Genomic DNA, 23231 nt, shown 5'->3' with positions numbered 1-23231 from the left:
TTCATCAAAATATCCATTTTTCTGCAATAGACATGGAGAAAGTAAAATAACAGAACACAAGGGTACATTATGTCATTCTCAAATAATTTACCCTAAGTTGAAATAATTGTCAACATATGATAGTTTAACAAAAATATAATTCAGCAAAACAAATGCATCACCACACACAAAATCATCATGAACCATATGGCATGGTTGTGTAAACTGTTCAGAAAGCCAGAAAACTGTTCAAAAAGCCACTGTTGCCTTGTGGCTTTGGAAGTAATCCAGCAAATGTGCCGTCTGTTCAGAAGAGTGGAAAGGGATGTGAAATGTACATGGTAAAGTTTTCAGAAATGTGATACCTTGCTGAACCAAGCAGCAGGTTTGGTTGAAATATCCATCTCTCTAATTTGCATTACCCTATCCTGTTGGTAAGAAATCAAAGAATCATATGATTGATGAACACACCATAATCTTTTAGCATATGGACACATTGTTGGACTCAAATAGATATGTTACTTTTCATTTCTATAGTTGAAAATACGATGGGCATCTGTATCAATCTCCTGGAATCACAATATTGTTGCAGAAATTACAGGAAAATTGGAAAGCACCAGTCATTCTTGGCAAATGGTAGATGATCATAATCCCATCAGTGGCCCTCATAAACTCCTAAAAATTGGTAGCTTTACTAATCCATAATTAAGAACCTTGAACTTCTGGAGCTTAGGAGCAATGAAAGAAATATATTGCCAAAATTTAGTACCTGTTTAAGTTGTGTCTCAGAATTCACGTGCACATCACAAATTTCACAGTGAAATGTTTTGTTCTGAAGTCCTGTATTTCCTTTATTGATAGGTCCTTTTCCTTTGACACCTGTCCTAGGAAAGGCTTTGATGGTTCCACTCCCGTTACGAGCTTCTAGCATAGTTTTGTGCTTTGTGCCTAAAAATGTTAAACATATAAAGAATAATCTTAGAAAAATGTTTGAATAAATCCTTCATCTTCCTCTGGATTAACTTTATCCAACATGTGAGGACTTTAATTTCCAGGATTCTTTAGCATTATAGCCAGAGCTAAAAATATTACAAAGTCCTCATATTTAACGAATTTAAAGGCTGTTCTAGCTATACCTCAGGTTTTATCCCAGATACTTTTTATGCACCTATCTATATTCTTCATATTGATTTGATTAATGATAATCATATTAATATTGTATATCCATATATCTAGCTATTAATGCCACCTAAGTAATTATAATTTCATATAAAAACCTGAGAAGTTATGATTATTATTTCCATACATTGGTGATACAATTTCTAATGTCCCCAAGTTCCATGCCACATATGACTAATTGACCCCAAGTTATTTATTCCTCAACTTTTATGCTAAAGAAGCTGACATCAGTATATAGTAATGTGTGTGAGAATCCTCAATGAAGTTAAATGTAGAGTTTATTTTGATCACCAGCTGCAGCTAATTAAACATGTCCTCTCACAAAAAGATAAAATCATTCGGACATTGGTTTGAATCATTGCCACATATTCTAATTGGATTATTAACAGTAATTTTGAAAACCTGCTGCTAGTGAAGGAATTGGCACTACCTCAAAAAACCTTTTTGACAGTGCACACACCATAGAAAGGAATGGAAACTAAGTCACCCTTTTTAAAAAGAATGCATGAAGTCTAGAAGTCTTTACCAGGAAAAATATTGCTTCTAAAAACTAAAGTATTTACAATAAAGATCTATTCTATTCCATGCCACTGTTTCTCCAATAGAGAAAAATTCGCAGGAGTCCATGTATCTTTATATTTTTCATTTTTAAAGAGGGGGAGGGGGGAGAAGCAAAGGTAGTATTTGTCATGACAACTTAAAAGATTAATTATTTCCAAACATTTTACAAAAGTTAGGCAGTGTACACAAAATCCTTTTGAATCCAAAAGCAATAGCCATACTTATAAATTTCAAAGATTACTGCTATTGGGAATTTCTCAGATTTGCCCGTTCCGGATCGCAAATGGATCTTTTTTCAGTTTATTTAATCAATCAGTCTGAAAGTAAAACAATTTTCAGAGATTACAGGTAAGTGCCACCAATCCACTGAAATAACAATAATGCTGTTCTGTATATATATGAGATATTATTCATTCTTTGCAATAAACCATGTAATAAACCATGATTTAAAAAATCACACAAGACTTTTCCTTCCTCAATGAAGGAGAAGTAATGCAATGTAATCTAATATTGATTCTAAAAACATCAAAAACCATATAAATAGATAATAGCTAAAAAACTGAAGAAGAATATAGGAGTTTGATAAGTGGCTTAATGATTGAATATATATATATAAAGACCCAATTACAGGTTCACCTCAGCTAGGAAGCTCACTGGATTTGGCCAATCAATCTCAGTCCAATCTAACCTACCTTATAAGATGCTCTGAGGGGAAAATCAGAGGAATGAATGCTATATATGCCTCCTTGACATCCTGGAGAAAAGGCAGGACATAAATCTAACAAATAAATGCATTTATGGAATACATAATATAGGGGAAATTCAATAAGAATTATTTAAGGGCCTATGCACAAAATAAAATAACAAGATTATAAAATAGAAAAAAAGATGCTACAATAATTCAGTCTAAATTTGAAGAATTAAAAATGATTGAACACATAAAATAACCTCAAATATATAAGTATATGAAATACTTGTACTTATTAGCTATATTGTATTAGCTTAAATATTTGAATGAGTAAAATAAATGGTGGGGTTAAAGGCTATATTGGATTAATGACATGTTGGTTTGATTGTTCTAATATTCAGTGGAGTATTAGAAGATAGGAGAAGAAACTATGGTTTGGAAATGAGGAATTTTTTTCCTTTAAAGATTTTCAGTTATGATACATAGAGAGTTAGTTAGATTGTTCATATAATATCCTTAAAAGGTACTTTCTAAGTGGTTGTGAATTCAATTAATGCAAGACATGTCATTTGATAAAAGGTGTCAGTGCTGAAGAATGAAAAAGAACAATTTTGATTAAGATGCATATGTGTACATCTATGTATGGTTATATTTAGTCGATTGTTTTTCCTACTACAGCAATGCAAACATTAAGTGTCCATTTCAAAATCTTCTTAATGTTATACATCCAGTCATATTAGTGTCTGCTTTCCTTTCGTCTAAAACAGTATACAGCTCATGTAATCAAATGCTTCAGCAGCATTGCAAACTGGTATTTGAAGAAGGAATCTGATTACTTCTGTGGATCAAAAGCTCCTCCTTTCCCTTTTTTATACTGAATTTCTTTTCTTGTCACTTTTGTCATTTAATTGTTAATAAATTCATGGAATTTTTAGCTTTCTCTTCTGCAAGCCATCTGAAAAGCTCAATCTTACCACTGTTGTGTGCCTCCAGCTGGGAGGCAGAGTTGACAGCAACCTTGCATAGTGAACAATAAAGCAACCGTTTGGCCTTTTCTTCTTCTGTCTCTCCTAAGGAGCTCACGCTACTGCTGGTGGCAGTGGAGGGAAATTTTTCAATTTTTGAGGTGATTTCAGTCATTGTTACACTGTTCTTTCGAATTTTGATAGCTGGAGACGTTGATATTGCTGGTGTTTCGGTTGTACTATCTGTTTTATAGATTGAAACAAAATATAAGTTACAAATAATTATTCATTACGATTCTGGAAACATTGGGTGTAATATGAAACTTGACACGAGAAGTGGTTTAAAAAAAAATCCAAGCAGTATCATAATAACAATATGGACTTTAATAGAGATCTTTACAAATTTTTTTTAGTTAGAATAATTAATCAGTGGATTAATTGCTTCCAGAAGTTGTGGGTGCTCTAATACTGGAGATTTTCAAGAAGAGTTTGGACAATCATTTGTCTGAAATGGTATAGATCTTCTTGCCTGGGGGTTGGGCAAGGTCACTTCTAATCCTGTAATTCTGTTACTCTCATTTTTATCTGTATAAATATAAAATGATAACAACTACAATCCACTGTCCCTAGCCATGCAAAATGACTGCTTGTTAAACATTCAGTGGCAGGGTTGCTGGGAATTAGGAAATGGGGAAAATATTGTTGGTAGCTTACGTTCAGCCACTTGTACTAAGATTGATGGTAAAATAGAAAATGGATGCCAAGTGAGTAATGCTTGCCATTAATCTACTTCAGTAAAAGAGCCCTTCATAAAATGTTGCTGAACATAATAAATTCATTCAAAAGGCTTTTTACTGGTCATTCTTTCTTAGGAGATAAGGCAACATATAAATAATTTATGTCAGAAAATGAAACAAATTTTGTAAATGCATGTATTCTACACAAGCCTGTAATATTTTATTATACCTCTAATGTATAACAAAAATCAAGTGTCATGCTACAGATTCTAATTTACTGTCCTGGAAATCTTGGCAAAGACATTAGATGTTCAAATATTGTTTTCCTAATTTTTCTAAGGGTTGGATCTCTATTTAGGTAAGAAAATCATGTTCATGAAAGCAAACGCTATCCTCTTAACCGCAGAAATATTATAGATTACCAAGAAACCCTGCATTTCACTTATTTTAATACTACAATGGATTTGTCTCCTAGATATCATATTGTGATAGTATTTAAAAAACTTCATGATAAATCCTATAAATTGCTTCCCGAAATCAAATGTCAAGCTATCAGGTCCAAACAAATTAACATTGTTAAATCTGTGAATGGATAGTTTTGTGGCTTTTGTTCACTTTTGAAGCAGCACTGAAAGCACAGTGAAAGAAAGCACATTAAGGATAAGTGCTTAATCAATCCTCCCGTATCAGTTCACTGATGTATAATTTATTTCACTTGAAATAAGTCAAAACTTCTAACCCCTCCTTCTGCAGAAATAAAGATTACTGTCAAAATTCAAATAGGGTCAGTAGTGAAATATTGACATGCAATAAAAAGGCTACTTGGGACTAAGAGCTAATAAACTTTTGTAACATCAGCAGCCTTAGGGGAATAAATCCTTAATATGAGGAATCATCATTAAAAGAAAATATTCTTTATCTTTGCTTTTTGATGGGCAGTCAGATAAAGGACTTAATGCAAGTTTCACATGAAAGAAGGCAAAAATACATCCCCCCCCATTGCAGATTTACTTAGACGGAAAAAATGGTACAAAGAAAAAAGATAAATAATGCTCAATAAAGCCAATTCTTCAATCTACTGCAATTCTTTTCTTCCTGGATCTTTAAACTAACAAATAGTACTTGGTGGCATTACAGTTCATAAAACTAGGAAGACTTTCTTAAGAATACACATGAGCCAACTCATCTACTCCAATGGACAGCTTTAGTCTCAAAAATAACTCTTGGAATTACAGTTCTGCCCTTTAATTTTAGCGACAATCTTCCCTAGATAAGTTCATAAGTAATTTTTAAAATAATTTCAGAGACTCTGTAGTGACAGCTGATCTATTATTATTTTCATTATTATTTCTTCCCAGGGGCATTTAGTTCTGCTTTTGCAACCAAAGTATTTGAACATCTTACAATCTGTGTCTTACAAGAAAGAGAAAATAAACATTTAGAAGAAAATAGAACAAAAAAACTGAATCCTGAATCATTCACTTTTCACTTTCAGAAATGGGCAAGAGTGTCCCATCTCTAAAGTTGAGCTTTTGAAGCAAAACATGAGCCAATCCATTCTTCACTGAAATAATATGAGTTCATCATCAATACTCTGGTGAAGGAACAAAAGAGACAACTATCTTATGAAATATCTACCTGCTATTTATAAAGTCTAGAATATATTACTTTCTTCCTTCATTCCATAATTCACCTTCTGAAATGTTTAGTCCTACAATTCCAACATGATTTAAGTATAAGTTATCTCTCCAGTTAGGGAGACAATTAGCTGTAACAATTTTAGAGATGAAACAAAAATTGCCTCTATAGACAGAAAATATAATCATGAAATATAATTAGAGCAGTCAATCATATTCTGAGGACAAAAGATAGAAAGTATAGGTAAGAGAGAGAAGAGACAATTTATTCCTTTCTTTAATTTGCCCATTGCCTTTATTTATCCTTTCATCATTTGATTAATTCAGTTGGTTAGTATTCTTTAACACTTCAAATAACCCTTCATATCAAGAAATGGTTTGGATGCTGACTTCCTGTTTGCTCTCTGTCGCTGCCAGATGGTCCCTCGGGACTGCCAGCCCCGTCGCCTGTAAAGAGCCGCCTTTACATCTGAAAGGCGGCTCGAAAAACTCCATTTCCATAAGGAAATGTGAGACAGAGCAGGTGAGGGCAGGTAGAGCTCTCTGCGAAGCCCCGAGAGTTTTTTTTTTTACTCTTGGGGGTGAAGCAGATGAGGCTCCCTATTTCCCTTGCCGCTGCTCCGGGCTTTGGGAGACCTCTGCCTTTTTGCAGAGCCAGGCGACGAGAACAAACCTTTTAAAGAAAATTAACAGACTAAGTAAAGAGGATGAGATCTGGACCTGTGACCCTAAATCGCAAGTATTTTTATTTACTTTGTAAAAGATATTGAAGAAAGCAAGAATTTTTAAAATGGCGACTGCCGAGGCTTGAGCAGGGAAAGCTGAAAAGCTGAAAAGGGAAAGTCCTTCCGTTTCTTATTAAGCCACAAAGTAGCGGAATAAATACTCCTGGCTACAATTGAAGAAAAAGCTCCACTTTTGTGTTTTCTCTTTCCTGGAGATTTGATATTGATCTTGTTTGGAAAGAAGCTTTTTTTTTCTTTTCTTTTCTTTTCTTTTCTAAAGTTTGTCTGTGTGGAAATATGGTGTTTAGACTAACAAAGCCAGACAAACAAGCAGTGGGGGGGGGATTCCCCCATTTACAAACTATATGAACAAGTTCTAAACCTACAGACTCAGAAAACTGATTTTAATATAATTGAATTTCTCTTGGAGGAGATTGTAAGAAGGGATGAGATTATGAACCAGAACTTTGAAAAATTTAAGCAGGAAATTAAAGAATTGGTGCAATTAAAGTTTGATACTTTGCAACGAAAGATTGTAAAAGTGACTAATGGTTTTTCAGAAATTGCTATGAAGTTGGATACAAATATTAATTTATTAGAGTCTAAAATGGAGGAAATTGAGGATAATTTGGACAATAAAATACAAAGAATTGAAAATGATTTGATAAACACTCAAGACAATAGCTTAGAAGAAAAACCTAAAATGGAAGCTGATCATGAGACTTGTAATGCTGAAAATATAAAACAACGGATTGAAAAAGAAGTTTTAATGATGCAACATAATCTCACAGAATATGCGATTAGACTGAGAGGAATACAGGAAAACAATAGAGATGACTTAAGGAAAATATCTTCTGAAATTCTGGCTGGGATCTTAAAGGTTCATCCTGAGGAAGTATTTTGTAGGATTGACAGAGTCTATAGAACAAATTCCTGGATTGCAAAGCAAAGGCAACTGCCTAGAGATGTGGTGATTTATTTTACAGATAAAGAAATAAGAAATAATATTGTGCAAAAATCTTTTAATTCTACTTTGCAATTGTTTGGAAGAAAGATTTGGATATATAAAGAATTACCGCCTAAGATGTTATTGGAAAGAAAGAAATTTGGATTTCTGTGACTGAGCTTAAAAAACAAAATATTTTATTTAGATGGGATGTTCCAGTTGGTATAATATTGAGATACCAAGGAGAAAGATACCAATTAAATACTGTTGAAAAAGCGGAAGAATTTCACCAAAATTTTTTGAAAATGAGCTCAACATTTTTATGCACAACACAAGATAAGCAGAAGGAGTTGGAAATAAAGGAAAAATATCGAGCTACAGAGCCCTCTGTAGATGAATCGCCTTTGGATTCTTTAGATGCCTCAGTTGGATTATCTATAAATAAGAGAGATGTGGCATCGGATTCTAACGTGATGACTCATCAAGTCACAGACAAGCATGGAAATCAATTAGTTGATACACAACTTATAGAAAAGAAATATGAGCCACAAAAGCAAAACCAACAAGACCAAATCATAAATCAGAACGAAAATCGACCAGTTGATATACAACTTGTAGAAAGGAAATTAGGATGGAGATCAAACCCACAAAAATTCAAGAAAAAAAGAAATAGATCTCACAAAAATAAAAATTTCTAAATTAGGCAACAGTGAAGCCAGTTATTTAAAAGATGACTGAATACATGAAAAGATAGTTGAGGCGAAGAATTGGTTAATATTATCCTGAGGAGAGTGACAGACCTCTGCAATGCCGTAATTTTGGGATGTGAAAAGGGCCTTAAATTGTTGGATTGGAATTATCTATTTTGGATTTTTTTGATAAATGTATTATGTTTATGCTGAGCTATATGGCAAGAGAGCTATGCTGGGGCATGCAGAAGATCTGGTTGTTACCCCATTATGACGGTGGGAATTAATAATCCTGAAGAAAGCCACTACTACAGATATTATATGGAATACAATTACAATGTCACTCGGGTGGTTGTTTTCTTTTTTTATATACATGAAGATATTCATTACTGATGGAGTAGATGATAACTGAGGATTTTGAACATTTTGTTGCAATCAGGATGTTATGTTACCCTAATATGGGTGATGGAGTTAACAATCCAGTGGAAAGATATCAAAGAAGACATTATATGGACCATAAGTTTAAAATCATTAATTTTATCTATATAAGGGAATATTTTTTTTAGTAGGGTGAGCAGAAGAATAAAGATATTAAGAATTGTTATGTATGGTAATTTTGTAGAAAAGTGGGTGGAGACAGGCTAGTCTATTGATTGTTTAGTTTAAGAAAAGGGATGTTTAAGAGATATATTGGAGTGGAGGAAATGGATAGAGTTGAATAAATGTCAAATTAGGATTTATTATATAGTTTTATAGGAGAAGGCTGCTTCGAAATGTTATATTAATATACACAAAAGATTAAATGTTAAATTAGGATTTATTATATAGTCTTAAAGTGGAAGGTTGTTTTGAAATGTTATATTAATATACAGATATATGTATGGGGGAGGAGAAAAAGGGCAGATTATTGCTAAATTGGGAGTTATAATAATATTACTATGCTAAATCAGAAGTTATTATACAATGTTATTTTGAAATGTATGGTAAAAGGGGATGTAATAATATTATTAGAAAGAAAGGGTCAGTATTTGGGGAATGGAGTAAGGGGATGGTAACATATTATATAATCTGTTATGAATTTGGATCTTACTTTGAAGAAGTCACAGGGGGACGGGTGGTGAGGGGGGGTTAGGGAGGAGGGGGAGAAAAAAAGGGGGAAAATCTGTATTTGAAAAACTTTTTCAATGAAAAAAAAAAAAGAAATGGTTTGGATGCTGTTTTGCCAAGTGTCAAGGAAGTGATCAGGTGCCCAGGCAGTGGTGAAATCTAAAATTTGTTACTACCGCTTCTGTGGGCGTGGCTTGGTGGTGGTGGGAGTAATGTGACTGGATCCACCACATCTATATTTTTCTTAATATGAAGGAGAAATGTCACTATTTCCTCAGAATAACAATGTTCTTACACATTGCCACAACAGATACCCATGCATTTAAAGACTGGGAAAAGGGATTAAAATATTACTTTTGTTTTAAGCAGCACTTAAGCAGCACTTGAATTTAAAAGAGAGGGCCAGGAAGAAAGCAGGACAATTGCAGAACAGGCTTCCCAAAACATGTGTCAATGTCCCCTCCATATAACATTTCCAATATACTGAAGTTTACACCCATACCTTCACTGCGATATCAAATAAACATATCAATAAAAAGGAAATTTACTTAAGATAATAAAATACTTATTTAACATGCTCTAGTCCACTGTCTTATTGATACATGGTATTCCAGCTCTTCAGCCCAAATTTCTTACAATTTGGAATGTACAGTTGCAAGAATTATCTATAAAAATAAATGTATAAATTTAGAATTATCCAAAACTCTATCCTATGATAACAACAATTCAGGAATTTCCAATGCAGCTAAAGCATCCAATCAAATTGTATATATGGAATGAAATACTTCAGAATTGATGCATAATTATTATGTATTGTCTGATAAATAATTTTGCCTAACTAATTACTTGGGTTTAAACCAATTCATCAATAAAAATGAATTGATTTTACATTACCAATTCCAAATTGCATCTGGTCATTTTGTAAAAGTTATTTACTTATAGGTTAATTTACATGACAGTCCATCTCAGACACATTGTGAGCCTAGGCAGCTCACAATAATAAAATATAGAAGAATTATAAATAACATAAACAGCAGTTGGGAAAAATAACCAATGGTAATAATTAGTAATCACACACAACAGTGATTTATACAATAAAAAAAAAATGGGCTTGCCCAGGCTCAAAGACAAAACAGGAATTTAACTGGCCTTTCAGTTAAAAGACCATCCAAGTAGATGCAAGTCTGTCTCGGGGTGGAATGATGTTCCAGAGGGCATCACAGCAATCCTCTCATCTGGGGTTTTACTGGATTATGATAACAGATGGAATCTAGAACATGTTTCTTCTGCTGGCTCTAACAGGAAGCTGGATATAGCAGTCCTGTAAGTATTCTATCTCCAAACAATGAACAGCTTTAAAAGTAACTACCAGCACCTTGAATTGCATGGGGAAGTATACTGGAAACCATTGAATAGGGGTTTATTGAATAGAGGTGTCACACATGCTGAATTACAAGCACCTATAACTAACTGTGTGACTGACTTTTGCAACATCTGTGTTATGTATTGAATATATATAGTTGTGTTAAGCCCTGCTAAAGTGAAACTAACCTTTAGATGACCCTAACTGTTAACTTCAACTGTTTTGGAGGGAAATTTAGAACATTCATATTTGGGTGGGCTTTTTCAAGTATTATGATTGATTGAGGCCCTGTGGGCCCAGGGTATAAATTACAGGAATTTGCCTGTTGTTCAGCAGTTCCAGTTGCATCAATAAATGCTGTTGTATCTATGCTGTCTGTTCTTGCCTACTGCAGCCCATAACATAATAATCTGAAGCTTCTAAATATTCTTCAAGGGCAGCCCCATGTATAGCATGTTGCAGTAATGGCAGGTGATTTAGGCATGATGACTGTGAACAGAGCCTCCTCACTCAGGAATAGCTGCAGCTGGCTCATAGCATGAAGCTATGCAATAATATAAATGTATTATAAAGTCATTATGACAATTATTAAATTGATTAATCTATCAATTCAATTTTTAATACATACTTTACTCATATGAAAACATATTTACTTTTTAAAATCATTCTGTAAAATGCTCATTACCTTGGAGGACTCTAAGAAGAAATAAATAGATGTAGAATAATGTTTTGACTGAGACGAATATGCCAAAATCTTTCATTTTTGCCAGATTAGACATTTCATTCTGCTTATATAAATCTATTCATATTAACAAAGATAAACACATGACTGACTGTTGCTTTAGGAATGCCAATCTCATTCCAAAGCAGAGATAAAGACAGTAATCTTCCATGTTACATTTTGTGTTCAAGGAAAATAAAATAACCACTTTGCCTTTTATAAAATATGAAAAACTGAGTTTTTTAAAGGAAAAGCAGCAATTGAAACTATGACACATCATCTACAGTTGACTAATATTTTGCTTCCTGATAACTCTCTTGGGAAAATGTTAAATGAACCATCAAAACTCACAAGGAAAGCAGAAAATCTGTGAAATATAGGAAGACATAACATTATGGACCCTTGTAGTTATTATTTACTAATTATTATTAGTTATTATTAACATTTTACTATTGCTAGATTTATATATATATATATATATATATATGTCTTCTTAAGTTTTTTAATTTTAAGCTAGGATTTTAACCAGAATTTTAAACATTTTAACTAACTTATTTAACATGACACGGGAAAACACCCGAGATTTTAATTTTTTGCTTATATATATAACCTTGCACATATGTGCTAGTCGTTCCTGACTTTAGGTGGCAGTGCTCATCTCCGTTTCAAGGCGAAGAGCCAGCACAGTCCAAAGACATCTCCGTGGTCATGTGGCAGGCATGATTAAATGGCAAAGGCACATGGAATGCTGTTATCTTCCCACCAAAGGTAGTCTCTATTTTTCTACTTGCATTTTTTACGTGCTTTCTAACTGCTAAGTTGGCAGAAGCTGGGAAAAGTAATGGGAGCTCACCCCATTATGTGGCGCTAGGAATTCAAACCGCTGAACTGCTGACTTTTCGCTCGACAAGCTCAGCGTCTTTGCCACTGAGCCACCGCACTCCTTTCATAGATAGATAGATAGATAGTGTGTGTGTGTGTGTGTGTTTGTGTGTGTGTGTGTATAAACATTAAAAAAAATACCATTCTATTTCTATAAAGTACTGGCCTATCTTTTATATTTCTGACTTGATATATTGCATGTGCATAAAATCATAAGCTTGACTTACTGAAACTGCACATATTTCTAATTGTTCGTTTTGTGGTCATTCTGCATTCTGTGAGCTTGACTCATACTAAAGTCTGCATGTCAGCTAGGATAGGAATAAATAATTTCATAAATTGTTTCTTCAATCTTAAATTGTCAACTTTAAAATAATTTAAAATGGTGATGGCATTCCATTTCACATACTCTAATGCTTGATATTTTTAAAATATTTTTTAGTCTTTTTTAGTTTTTTAGTTTTTAATTTGTCAATGGGTTTTAATTCGAATTGTTTTAAATTTGGGCCAAAGTATGTAATTCTTTTAATAATTTTAAATTTTGTATTGGTATGTGTTTTAGTTCTGGCTGTGCACCGCCCTGAGTCCACTAGGAGAAGGGCGGTATACAAATTGAATAAAATAAATAAATAAATAAAATAATGTACAGTATATTACCACAAATGTCTATATCATCTTAAAGTTATAAATATGCCTCTGTAATAACCGATACTAGGTGGATATAGTACATTCATCTGAACAGGTACATTTAGCAAGGAGCATTTCAGTGCAATACTTCCTATGTAAAATCTGTCTAAAAAGTTTATAGCATGTGACGTCTATAACACTTCGGTTTGACAAGTTGGCAAGCTATGGAGAAGCACATTCTGAATGAAAAAATGTAATGAGTTGGAATCCAATTGATCTCAGATTACTGTAGTACCTTGGTACTCGATGTTAATTTTTTACAGGAGACACATTGAGTACTAAAAACTATGAGTGCCAAACAAATCAAGTGACTTACCATGTGACTTTTTGTTTTGTCTAGGAATAACTTTTTGTCTATCCTTTTTCCTATATCAGCAACTTTCCCAGCATGACCGATTCCCAGCATGACCGTCTCTGTGACCTTCCTGTCTTCCTTTTGCAGCACACCAAATACCAAAGAAACTACGAATACCAGGACAACATTTTTGCATCAAAATGTTTCAAGTACCAAATTCGACTTGTTTTGAAGCAGTCGAATACCGAGATACCACTGTAATTACCAGTTTGAGGAAGATAAATCTCAAAATTTAATAAAAGGTAATTTTATTGTTAAAAAAAGCATTCTCTTTTCCAATTGTGAAAGCTTTCACAAACAACTCCCAAGGCAATTTTTAATCTAATAGCCAGTGAAGATCTTGTGTGGTAATGCAATTTATGATGAAGCTTTCTTTCTAAATTTATTTAGAATTATTTCTAAATAATTCTTTTGACCCCATTTACACCAAGACTAAGCTGATTTTTCTACGATCTATTCTTAACTGAGCCACCTTTGGATTCTACTTCAGGAAATCTCCCATTTGATGAACATGCTTTGTTTTGAGGCAATTAGTGAAAATTGAGACTAAACCCTATTGTGGCATTCTATGGGATTACCTGTTGCCAAAAATTAGGATTCATAAAAAGTATGAGTAGATCCAAACAATATTTTTTAGGTAGCAAAATCAAGAAACTATTCTTGACACCAAGTTTATATGTACTGGGTGGTTGCCAGATGTATTTTGCTTGTCTAAGTTACTGATATCAGCAGAGAAAGCTGGCCAAATAGCATCATTACACCTTAAAGTGCTGACTGAGTTAATGACACAGTCATTGTAAAATGCTGTTTAAGATAAAGCCTTCATCTTTCACATCTCCAAGTAGCTACAAATAAGAACGGAGATTTTCTTGCTCCTGCTCCATAGTTTTAACTTGTTACATCAATGAGCAAATAAAGGTAACACTGAAAACCACAGGGACTCCACAAATTCCAAGTAATCTTCACTTTTATAATTCAGAAAAATGTACATAATTGTTGCTAACAATTTGTCACTTCCACTGTTGAGAAAAGTTTGAGGGGATTCAGATCTTGGAAGTAAATCAGAAATACATTTACTGCATCCATGAAAGTTGTTTTTTTTTTTTTTTTTGGTGAAGTTGGCAATCTGTTTCTATTGTAATGATCTGCAGTAATTATTCATTCTTGCAAACATCACTGCTTTGCTTTGGCATTGCGCCCCAACCACTAATATTGATAGGATGTCTGGAATGTCAGCATCTAGTAAGGAAGAAGACTTTGTATTTACATAACTTTTCTTTACATGCCTCATCTTAATTTAAACAGAGTGCTTGGAAAATCTATAAAAGAGAAAATCTTGAACAAAGTGGCAAACATAAATCCAGAACATTAATGCATGCTGAAACAATAACGGAATGGCCCCACATATAGTACAAGCAGTGAATCTCTACTAGCTTTTTTTTTTTTTAATTTGATTTATATGCCACCCTTCTCCGGAGACTCAGGGCGGCTTACAATGTGGTAAGCAATAGCCTTCATCCTTTTTGTATATTTATACAAAGTCAGCTTATTGCCCCCACAACTGGGTCCTCAATTTACCTACCTTAGAAAGGATGGAAGGCTGAGTCAACCTTGAGCCTTGGCGAGATTCGAACCTGCAGTAATTGCAGGCAGCTGGTCTTAATAACAGGGTGCTTTAGACCACTGTACTACCAAGGCTCTTTTTTAAAATGCTACCCAGGTTTGAAAGAAGTGAGAGTCTGAGAATGTGCAGAATAATCAACCCACCCCTTCCTCATTTCATTATCAGAGGCACTCTTAACAAGAGCTCAGGTATCAAACAGCCAGCATGCTTTTCTGGCATCAGCTTTAAAGAAGCCACAGTATGATGCTGAGTCAATGAGGAACAGTTCAATGCTTGAACAGCTCTCTGTCCTTTCCCCCCAAATGTACATTACACAGTCCAATGTGCCACCAAGAATTTGGAAGCATAGCCAAATCTTCCCAAAATACAAATCTTTAGCACAGAGCACTCTTCTGTAGTGTGGTTGCTCTTGTCCAAGGCAGCAGTGTTGAGCTTCCAAGTGCTCCAGCAGTTGTCCTGTGTGCAATAGTGGCCAATAAAAGAGAGTAGCTGTACTGTATTTAGGGTTCTTGCTGATCTCTCAGCTTGCAGTTTACTTTTCAGACACTTCATTACCCAGCTAGGTAATAATATTATCTGATATTACCTAACTTGTTAATGAAACATCTATAAGCAAACAACCAAACTCAGAGACCACCAATAATTCCATAACAGGTTCTTTGAGAAAGCAGTCTGCATCCCTGAACCTTTCTAGTTCCTGAAACAAAGCCTAAAATCTTGGAAATAGATCATTAAAAATCAGAAAGACTCAGGAAAACCTCCAGAAAACTATATGAAAGCCAATACTTGAAGGCTCTAATAGTAATTATTATTTCAAGAGGAAACAATCAAAGTCTCCAAAAGCTGTGGAAAACTGGGGGTGGATTGGGATGGAAGTGGAAGATGGGAGAGGAGCAGACTAAAATGAAGAGGTTCTGCATTATTCAATAAAAGTCCTCTCTCCTGGGGTTAGCCTGTTTTACATTTGGAAGGATATCTGTCGCTTAAAAATCACCAAAGAACCCATGATATCATCTGCCAAACTGGATGCTTCAAGTGAATTGTTTAAAGGACTTATTCACATAGAATGATTTTTATAACCAGTTAAGTGATGGGTGTGAAGTCTTACAAATATAAAACATGATGAAATCCAGAGATGTCCAAAATGAATATGAACCAGCTCTCTACTCCACTCCTGAAGTTATAGCTCATTCATACTGGAAGCAACCTTAACTTTCCGATGCAGAAACATACTTTTAAAGGCATTTAGAAGGGACCTTCTAAAGGTCCCTAGTGTACCCTCCAGGAATTTTTGGCTCCTGCTCACAAACAGTAGTTTCCCATACTTCTCTGCCTAGAAATGTAATAATGAATATTCAGCTTTCTTGCTTCTACTTTTCTTTTCTTTAAGTAAGTGGTTAACTAAACATTAAAAAAAATGATAGTGGGAAAATAAATGTTAATTTTCCCAACGAAACACTAACCATAAAAAACAGGGAAAATAACAACACAGAACAAAGCTAGAAAAACTTCATTTACTAAAGAAAATTTATTTTAGATTACTGTATAACAGATTGTTTTGCAGATGCATTGAGTCTATAGTACAAACATATACAAAGAATCTTTTCCGATTTTACGTATAAATATTTTAACATACCACATGAGTGTGATTTTAAGAATATTTAAAATCTTTATATTTCTGAACTTTTTTTTTTTTAATCAAAATGCAATTTGTATAAGTATATTGATGAGGTAACCAAGGTCAAAAACTAGCAGAACTGCTGTGAACAGAACTTCACTTATGGGACACTCTCAAACAGCAGAGGTTGGATGTAGCAATTACTACATACTACATTATTCCATCTCCTGGCAACCCTCTACAAATATATTCTGAAGAATTGGGATATCCCCTGAAGCTATATAGAAAGAGATATAGCAGGCTTCAGGGAAAGAGAGTTAACAAGTCTTCTACTGTGATTTTGTCAGAAATGTCACTGGATAGCAATAGTCTCTGCAGACAGAAAGAGTTCTTCCATTCAAAAAAGGAAAATTTAGCACTTAATCCATTGTAGTGGATTATTATAGGTAAAAGCATGATGAAAAAGATTTGGTTCAGGAAGAACTGAGATCCAAAGGTTCACTTTTTAGGTAAACCAGCTTATTTTGTGGCCTTAGCTAAAGTAGTACTGGAAAAATCAAGGAGAAACTCACAAGTTTTTGTGTTGAATAGAGGCTAGTGGTTTTATTAAAAAAACAAAACAAAACATCCATAACATAAGTTTCAGAATATTTTGCTCTCCAGTTAAACCTGATTTGCCTATGTCCTGAAGTGGCTTGTTTTTATTAATTGGAGGTACAAAGCTTTGGAATGAAATTTGCATTCTGTTCCAATTGACAGTCTCTCCATTTCAATGCACAGTTCATCAATCCTGAAAGAAATTAACTGCAAAATGAAAAGCCTACATTCTTGCTGAAATTAATTGAATGAAACTGGCAGGAACAACCTCACGAGGTAAAGGGCTGGTGGGAAAAGAGCAAGGCAAGAGGGTCTGAGGCAATTTCTACATTTAGAAACTAGATAAATGTTGTCTAACTAAGGAGAAGCACAAATGAGTAAGGACAGAGGAGAAGAATTGATTCATTCTACATCTATTTTAAGTAACCTTGATTTTTGACTAGATTTGGAAGCTGTCCTTTCAAGACATAATATAGATTTCTCCTCATTGAGGCAGAAATAGAAACTGCTTTCAGAAACTATGAATGAAAGATTTTCTGTTCCAGGAGCTTTGAGGGCATGGAACATTTCTGGCATAAGCTTGTGCTCTTGCTATCTAATTAATGAGACTTATGTAGTAGTGCAGAGGGGGAAAAATCAGTTTTATAATCAGAACAAAAGATAATAATTTGAACTTCAAAAGTAAATCTTGCAATCAAGAACAGTCAGAATTACATTGCTTTGTATCCAAGCGTCTCTGGGAAAACAACACATTTTCGATTTGGACTCTTGACTTCAAGGTTAAGCACAAGGTTAAGTACCAGACTGACCTTTTTCTAGCAGCATTGTGATTTCTAGCAGCATTGTGATATAAGGTAAAACTGATAAGAAGTTGCTTTTAAAGGAAAAAACAAAAATCTCTAATAGTGTTTTGATCATATATTAGTGTTAATGTCACACATACACGTACATACACAAACACCAAGGTGACCATCTTTTTAAACATATAACAAGAAAAACAAAATTGCTAAAGGCTGCAGCTAGCTTTTGTTATCAGATGCATACTTGTAAATTACTACATAAAAGAAGCAGTCTTCTAAATTGATATGGAAAGAAATAGTTTGCCCATAGGCAAAAATTAACCTCAGTAGTTTATTATAACAACAGTTATGGGATTTTCATATAATGAGATTTATAACAGTCCAACAAAGAATAGACTTTCAGAGGGTTATAAGCAATACCATAGTGGAAAGCATGTTATATTTAATTTTTTCTTTGTCAAAAATGCATATGGCGATGTAAATAAGCCTGCTTCTTGTCCCTGTTGTCACGCACTAGTTTCCTAATACTAGTTCCGCACTGCCTCTGGAGGATCAATGATAAGTGAAACTCCACTTCCTATTTTCCCATTCCCTGGCCACCTTTTGCTTGCTATCTGTGACAATGATTTAGGATCAGGGGTATCAAACTGGCAGATCCGTAGGCCAGATGCATCACATGCAGGCCACACCCACCCTAGCTCCGTGAAGGGAAAAAAAAACATCTTGAAACATCATGTGATGGCAATGTGACACTGCAAGTTTGACACCCGTGATCTAAGTGCCTGGAAGTCCAATTGATCTCTAAGAAAACTTGGAGCATTGCAGTCAGTGAGAGGAAATAATATCTCAGCAGGAGTTTCCTCCAATGCTAAAAATTGAGCCTGTGGAGAAAAAAAAATTGTGATTATTATCAATGATGTGAAGATTATCAGGAAAAAAAATGTAATATGGGCTAACTTACACTCATAAATCCTATCTAAAACTTCTGCCAAGACTAATTATATCCTGATAGCCTAATAAATATTGTAAATGCATATAGACAGCAATAATAAAAATTAAGGGAGCCACTGATAATCTTATGATTTATGCAGTAGACATAGGAAAATCATCTTTCACAATTAAAAATCCAGAGTAAATAAATAGTTGAGGTATGTAAGTTTTCTGCTCACTTGCTTTCTCTTCTTATACCCTACAAGCCTTATGTTCAAATCCATTACAACAGTTTGGAAATGCTTAGACCATTTGAAATGAAGTTTTAATTTACAATGTAATTCTGTTGAAAATGGACAGAAGGCAATAAACGTTCAGCCATATGTTATAGTTGTGTGACCATTTTATATCATATATTCATTAAAAAGAGAATTATAATACTGCCTTTTTAGTGAAAATCTCCAAACATGGATAAGACAACTGAATATCTTACTCTTATCAGCTGCGGGAATGAATCTCTCTCTCTCAATCTTGGAAAGGAGGTTTTAACCTTATCAATAGATTAAGCAGACACGCTGAAATATTCCACCTTTTTTTTAAAATTTGATTTATATGCCGCCCTTCTCCGGAGACTCAGGGCGGCTTACAATGCGTTAAGCAATAGCCTTCATATTTTTGTATATTTATACAAAGTCAGCTTATTGCCCCCACAAACTGGGTCCTCAATTTACCTACCTTAGAAAGGATGGAAGGCTGAGTCAACCTCAACCACATTAGTATTTAATTGTAATAAATCAGATATCTTGCAAATATTTAGTGAAAAAATGATTTTAAAAAATATCTATGCATTGTTTTTGTTAGAAAAATGACTTCTGTCTGATGGAATTTCATTTTTAAAAACACATTTTAGCACCTTCAAAATGCTATTCTTTTGATGCAACATTATTTAAAATGTTGTGACTAGGTCATTAGCTTGGCTATTCATGTAATGTTTGCTTGTAAGTCCTAATGAGCTCCTCTTAGAGGCATTTTTCCAAATATAGACCTAACTGATGCAAAGTTGCATTCACTACATCATTGTGCCATTCTGCATTCTCAGTATTTGATGACTGTTTAACTATCCTTTACCTTACAGACTTATTAACCATTCCTTCCCTGATCTTTTGATCTGAGTTTATTCTTGTCATGCAAAGATATTTATTAAGGAGAGACAGTTCTTGTGGAATTTGCTTTTAAAAAATCAGCATTGTGAACATTCCTATAATGATTTTAGATTTATTCTACTGTTCTAGTATTAATTCTTATACTGAAAAAACAAGCAGATTTAAAGTTCAGGCAAAGTTATGTGGCATTATATCTCATTGGTCATCCAAACACACAAAATATAGTCATTAATATAAGTTACAGGACTGAACTTGAATGCTAAAAACTGAAGAAGGCTAAGTAGTTTATTTATTATATTTGTAAGATATATTATAATTATTTTCAGCATGCCTCCCCTCAGATTTACAATGAAATCTGAGATGCTACATATTTCCAAACAAGATGACATCTTACATATCTGCTATATTACATATGTAACAATCAGTGGTAGGTTGCTCCTGATTCTGTCTGGTTCTTTAGAACCGGTAGTAAAAGCGGCAGGAGGCTTTGCCTACCCACCTGGATGTCATAATTGATTGATAATCTATGAATGTTGTGAACCGGTAGTAAAGGTAAGTAGAACCCACCCCTGGTTACAACTCAGCTATTACTTCTTGTCAGCATAGTCCTGGCTGAGAATGTCAGAACTGTCACCTAATACATCTGAAGGATATCAAGCTAGGAAATTTGAGACAGTTCTCAAGAATGACTCAAAATAATTTTGATTTAAAATTATTTTGCCTCCAGTATGGTTCTTAAATACTGCATAACACCTACAACATCAGCCTTATTAATTACTTTAATTATCATTTATTTTTTTCATATTTTTTTTATGCTACATGATTATATTCTCTAAACAAATGGATCAATATAACATTTTCCCTCTATTGTTAAAATATTACAGACATGTAGCCAAAATTTCAATAAGAGTCTTACAGAATCAGGGGAAGCTAGGTTCTTGGAAGGACCTACTTACTTAAGGTTTTGATACATTTTCCAGACATTCTGTAAAAGTTGGTTCCAATATCAATTTCTCTTACTGTGCTACTTTGGCAGCATGATACAAATTCACAGTACCTTTCCTCTTGACTGGTTTATGATTTCAGCTTTTCAATAAGAAATTATGTTGTAGAGGAACCAATGTGCAATTGATTAGCATGCAAACTGCACAAATGATAGCATAATGCATGATGTTTAATCAAAATTTTATCAATGTACTTCTCTAGAGACTCTAGATCTTCTGCTCTGTCTACATCAGTAATTATGAATGAACTGGAAAGCATCCTATTTGGCATCAGTTCTTGTAGTGTGGAGCTGAAGCTCTGATAGATATTTCAAATGTCAAGCAGATAGAAGGGAAAAATTAAAATGACATATAATAGGAACCACGAGAATTACTCTGTTTAAACACAGCCTAAATCTCTGCTGATAGGTAGCAAAGTCTAGAATTTATAAAATCTTTAAATAGCCAAATGCTATTTGGCTATGCACAGATCTATAAAATCAAGGTTTTCATGAGGAATAATTCTACTCGCTGAACAATATTTTTACTTCATTTGATGGAAATAATGTCAGAATCACACCTGTACTTTAAACAACATGAGAGCAAAGATTTCACAAGAAAATAACTATGGAAGAAACTAATGTTGTGTTTTACAAAAAAATCCAGCAATATATGCCAAACATATAAAATTGCAAATACAAACAAAGAGAAAGATGAAGGCATAAATCTTTTAGCATCTGTCTAACCAGACAGTTAGCTATGTCTCTATGGTCTTCATTAAATTTATATCCATTTCATTTTAAAAATGAGTTTAATCTTTTCTTCTTTAAAACAATTTTAAAATATAGGTAATATTGTAATATTTTGATAACAAATACTTTATTTGTAATCATACTCTACGGGCATATTACCTAATCTTCAAATTATTATTACTATTACTATAGTTATTGTTTTTCTGTTGACCACTTCTCTCTAAGTGGCTTACAAATCCCAAACACATAAAGCAGATAAAAAGACACAGCAATATCTTTAAAAGTGTTTAAAATGATTAGGATATATAAATAATAAAACTCCTATTTCATTTTTGGCACCTGTTTCCTTTGAGAAGCTGCCAAAGCAGAATTTTATCCATGAAATTCTCCTATATTTCTGCTTCCTTGCTGAAGAGCACTTTATCTGTTAAATCTACACTAAATATGCAATGGTTAAAGGATAAGCAATCATTTTCTTTCCAAAGGAAAATGATAACCAATGTTCCTGGACCACCAATCCTTATCCATGGTTACTCATGCCCTAGTCATTTTCCATCTCGACTATTGCAACACGCTCTATATGTGCTGCTCTTGAAAAACATCCGGAAGCTTCAGGTGCTTCAAAATGCAGCAGCCTGCATGGTTTTGTGTGCATATGTGTCACCTCTCCTGTAGGACCTGCATTGGTTGCCAATTTGCTTCCAGATGCAATTCAAGGTGCTGGTTGTCAGCTTTAAAGTCCTTCATGGCTTGGGACCAGGTTATCTGGGGGAACATCTCTTGCCAGTCACATCAGAAATAACAAATGTTCCATCCTCTAAGGAGGTATACTGTATCTGGCAGGACCCAGAGAAGGACTTCTCTATGGTGGCTTCCTCCCTCTGGAACAACATCCCTCCAGAAATTAGACTGGCCCCTACTCTGACACTCTTTCTTAAGACATAACTTAAGAAAGTTATAACCTGAAGACATAACTTTGCCAGTTAGCCTGGGAACCCAGAGTGGGATGGAGCCCATTTGAGTGTGTGTTGTTGCTGGGGTGGGGGTGGGGGGGTTGTATTATTTTATTATTTTTATTTCTTTTCCCTTTTTTTGTTTGTAAGCTATCTAGAGTTGCTGTGAGTAGGCAGCTATATACATTTTCTAAAATAAAATAAAATAATAAAATAGTTTAAAGCTTCTGCCTCAATCAGCCTTTCTACAGACACAACTCTTGTTCTAAGTACATTTATTCTTAGTAAAGCATAGCAAATATATTATTTTCTACTTATTTATTGAACAAATGTATATCAGAGACATTTCTAAAAATTATAACTACATATTTCTGTTGAATTAGATCAGTGTTTTTCACACTTGGCAATTTAAAGATATGTCCAACTTTCAGAAGTCCACAGCCAACATAGAAATTGAAGTGCACATATCTTAAAGTTCCCAAGTTTGGAAAGCATTGAATTAGATGATTATGCAAATCTCTGTAAATATTAAATAATGATTTTATTGAGCCACCATAACCCATTAAAATAATGATACAGAGTTCTGACCA

At 34.0% G+C, this 23231-nt stretch overlaps 1 protein-coding gene across 3 annotated transcripts in view; it reads right to left on the bottom strand.

Moving 5' to 3' along the window:
* Positions 1–23231, bottom strand: part of ZNF385D (zinc finger protein 385D) — a 247063-nt gene that overhangs the window by 15064 nt on the left and 208768 nt on the right. For all 3 annotated transcript variants that reach the window (XM_060685761.2, XM_087892574.1, XM_034402057.2), the window contains 2 exons: positions 3382–3615; positions 749–927 (listed from right to left, as the gene is read on the bottom strand). In XM_060685761.2, coding sequence (XP_060541744.1) covers positions 749–927; positions 3382–3615 — 413 coding nt within the window. The remainder of the gene's footprint in view (positions 1–748; positions 928–3381; positions 3616–23231) is intronic.

The sequence above is a fragment of the Pantherophis guttatus genome, chromosome 4 (genome assembly GCF_059756535.1).
Source record: "Pantherophis guttatus breed Tessera chromosome 4, ASM5975653v1, whole genome shotgun sequence".
Lineage (NCBI taxonomy): Eukaryota > Metazoa > Chordata > Lepidosauria > Squamata > Colubridae > Pantherophis > Pantherophis guttatus.
Note: the sequence above shows the minus strand (reverse complement) of the source record. Positions and strands in the feature narration are given on the sequence as shown.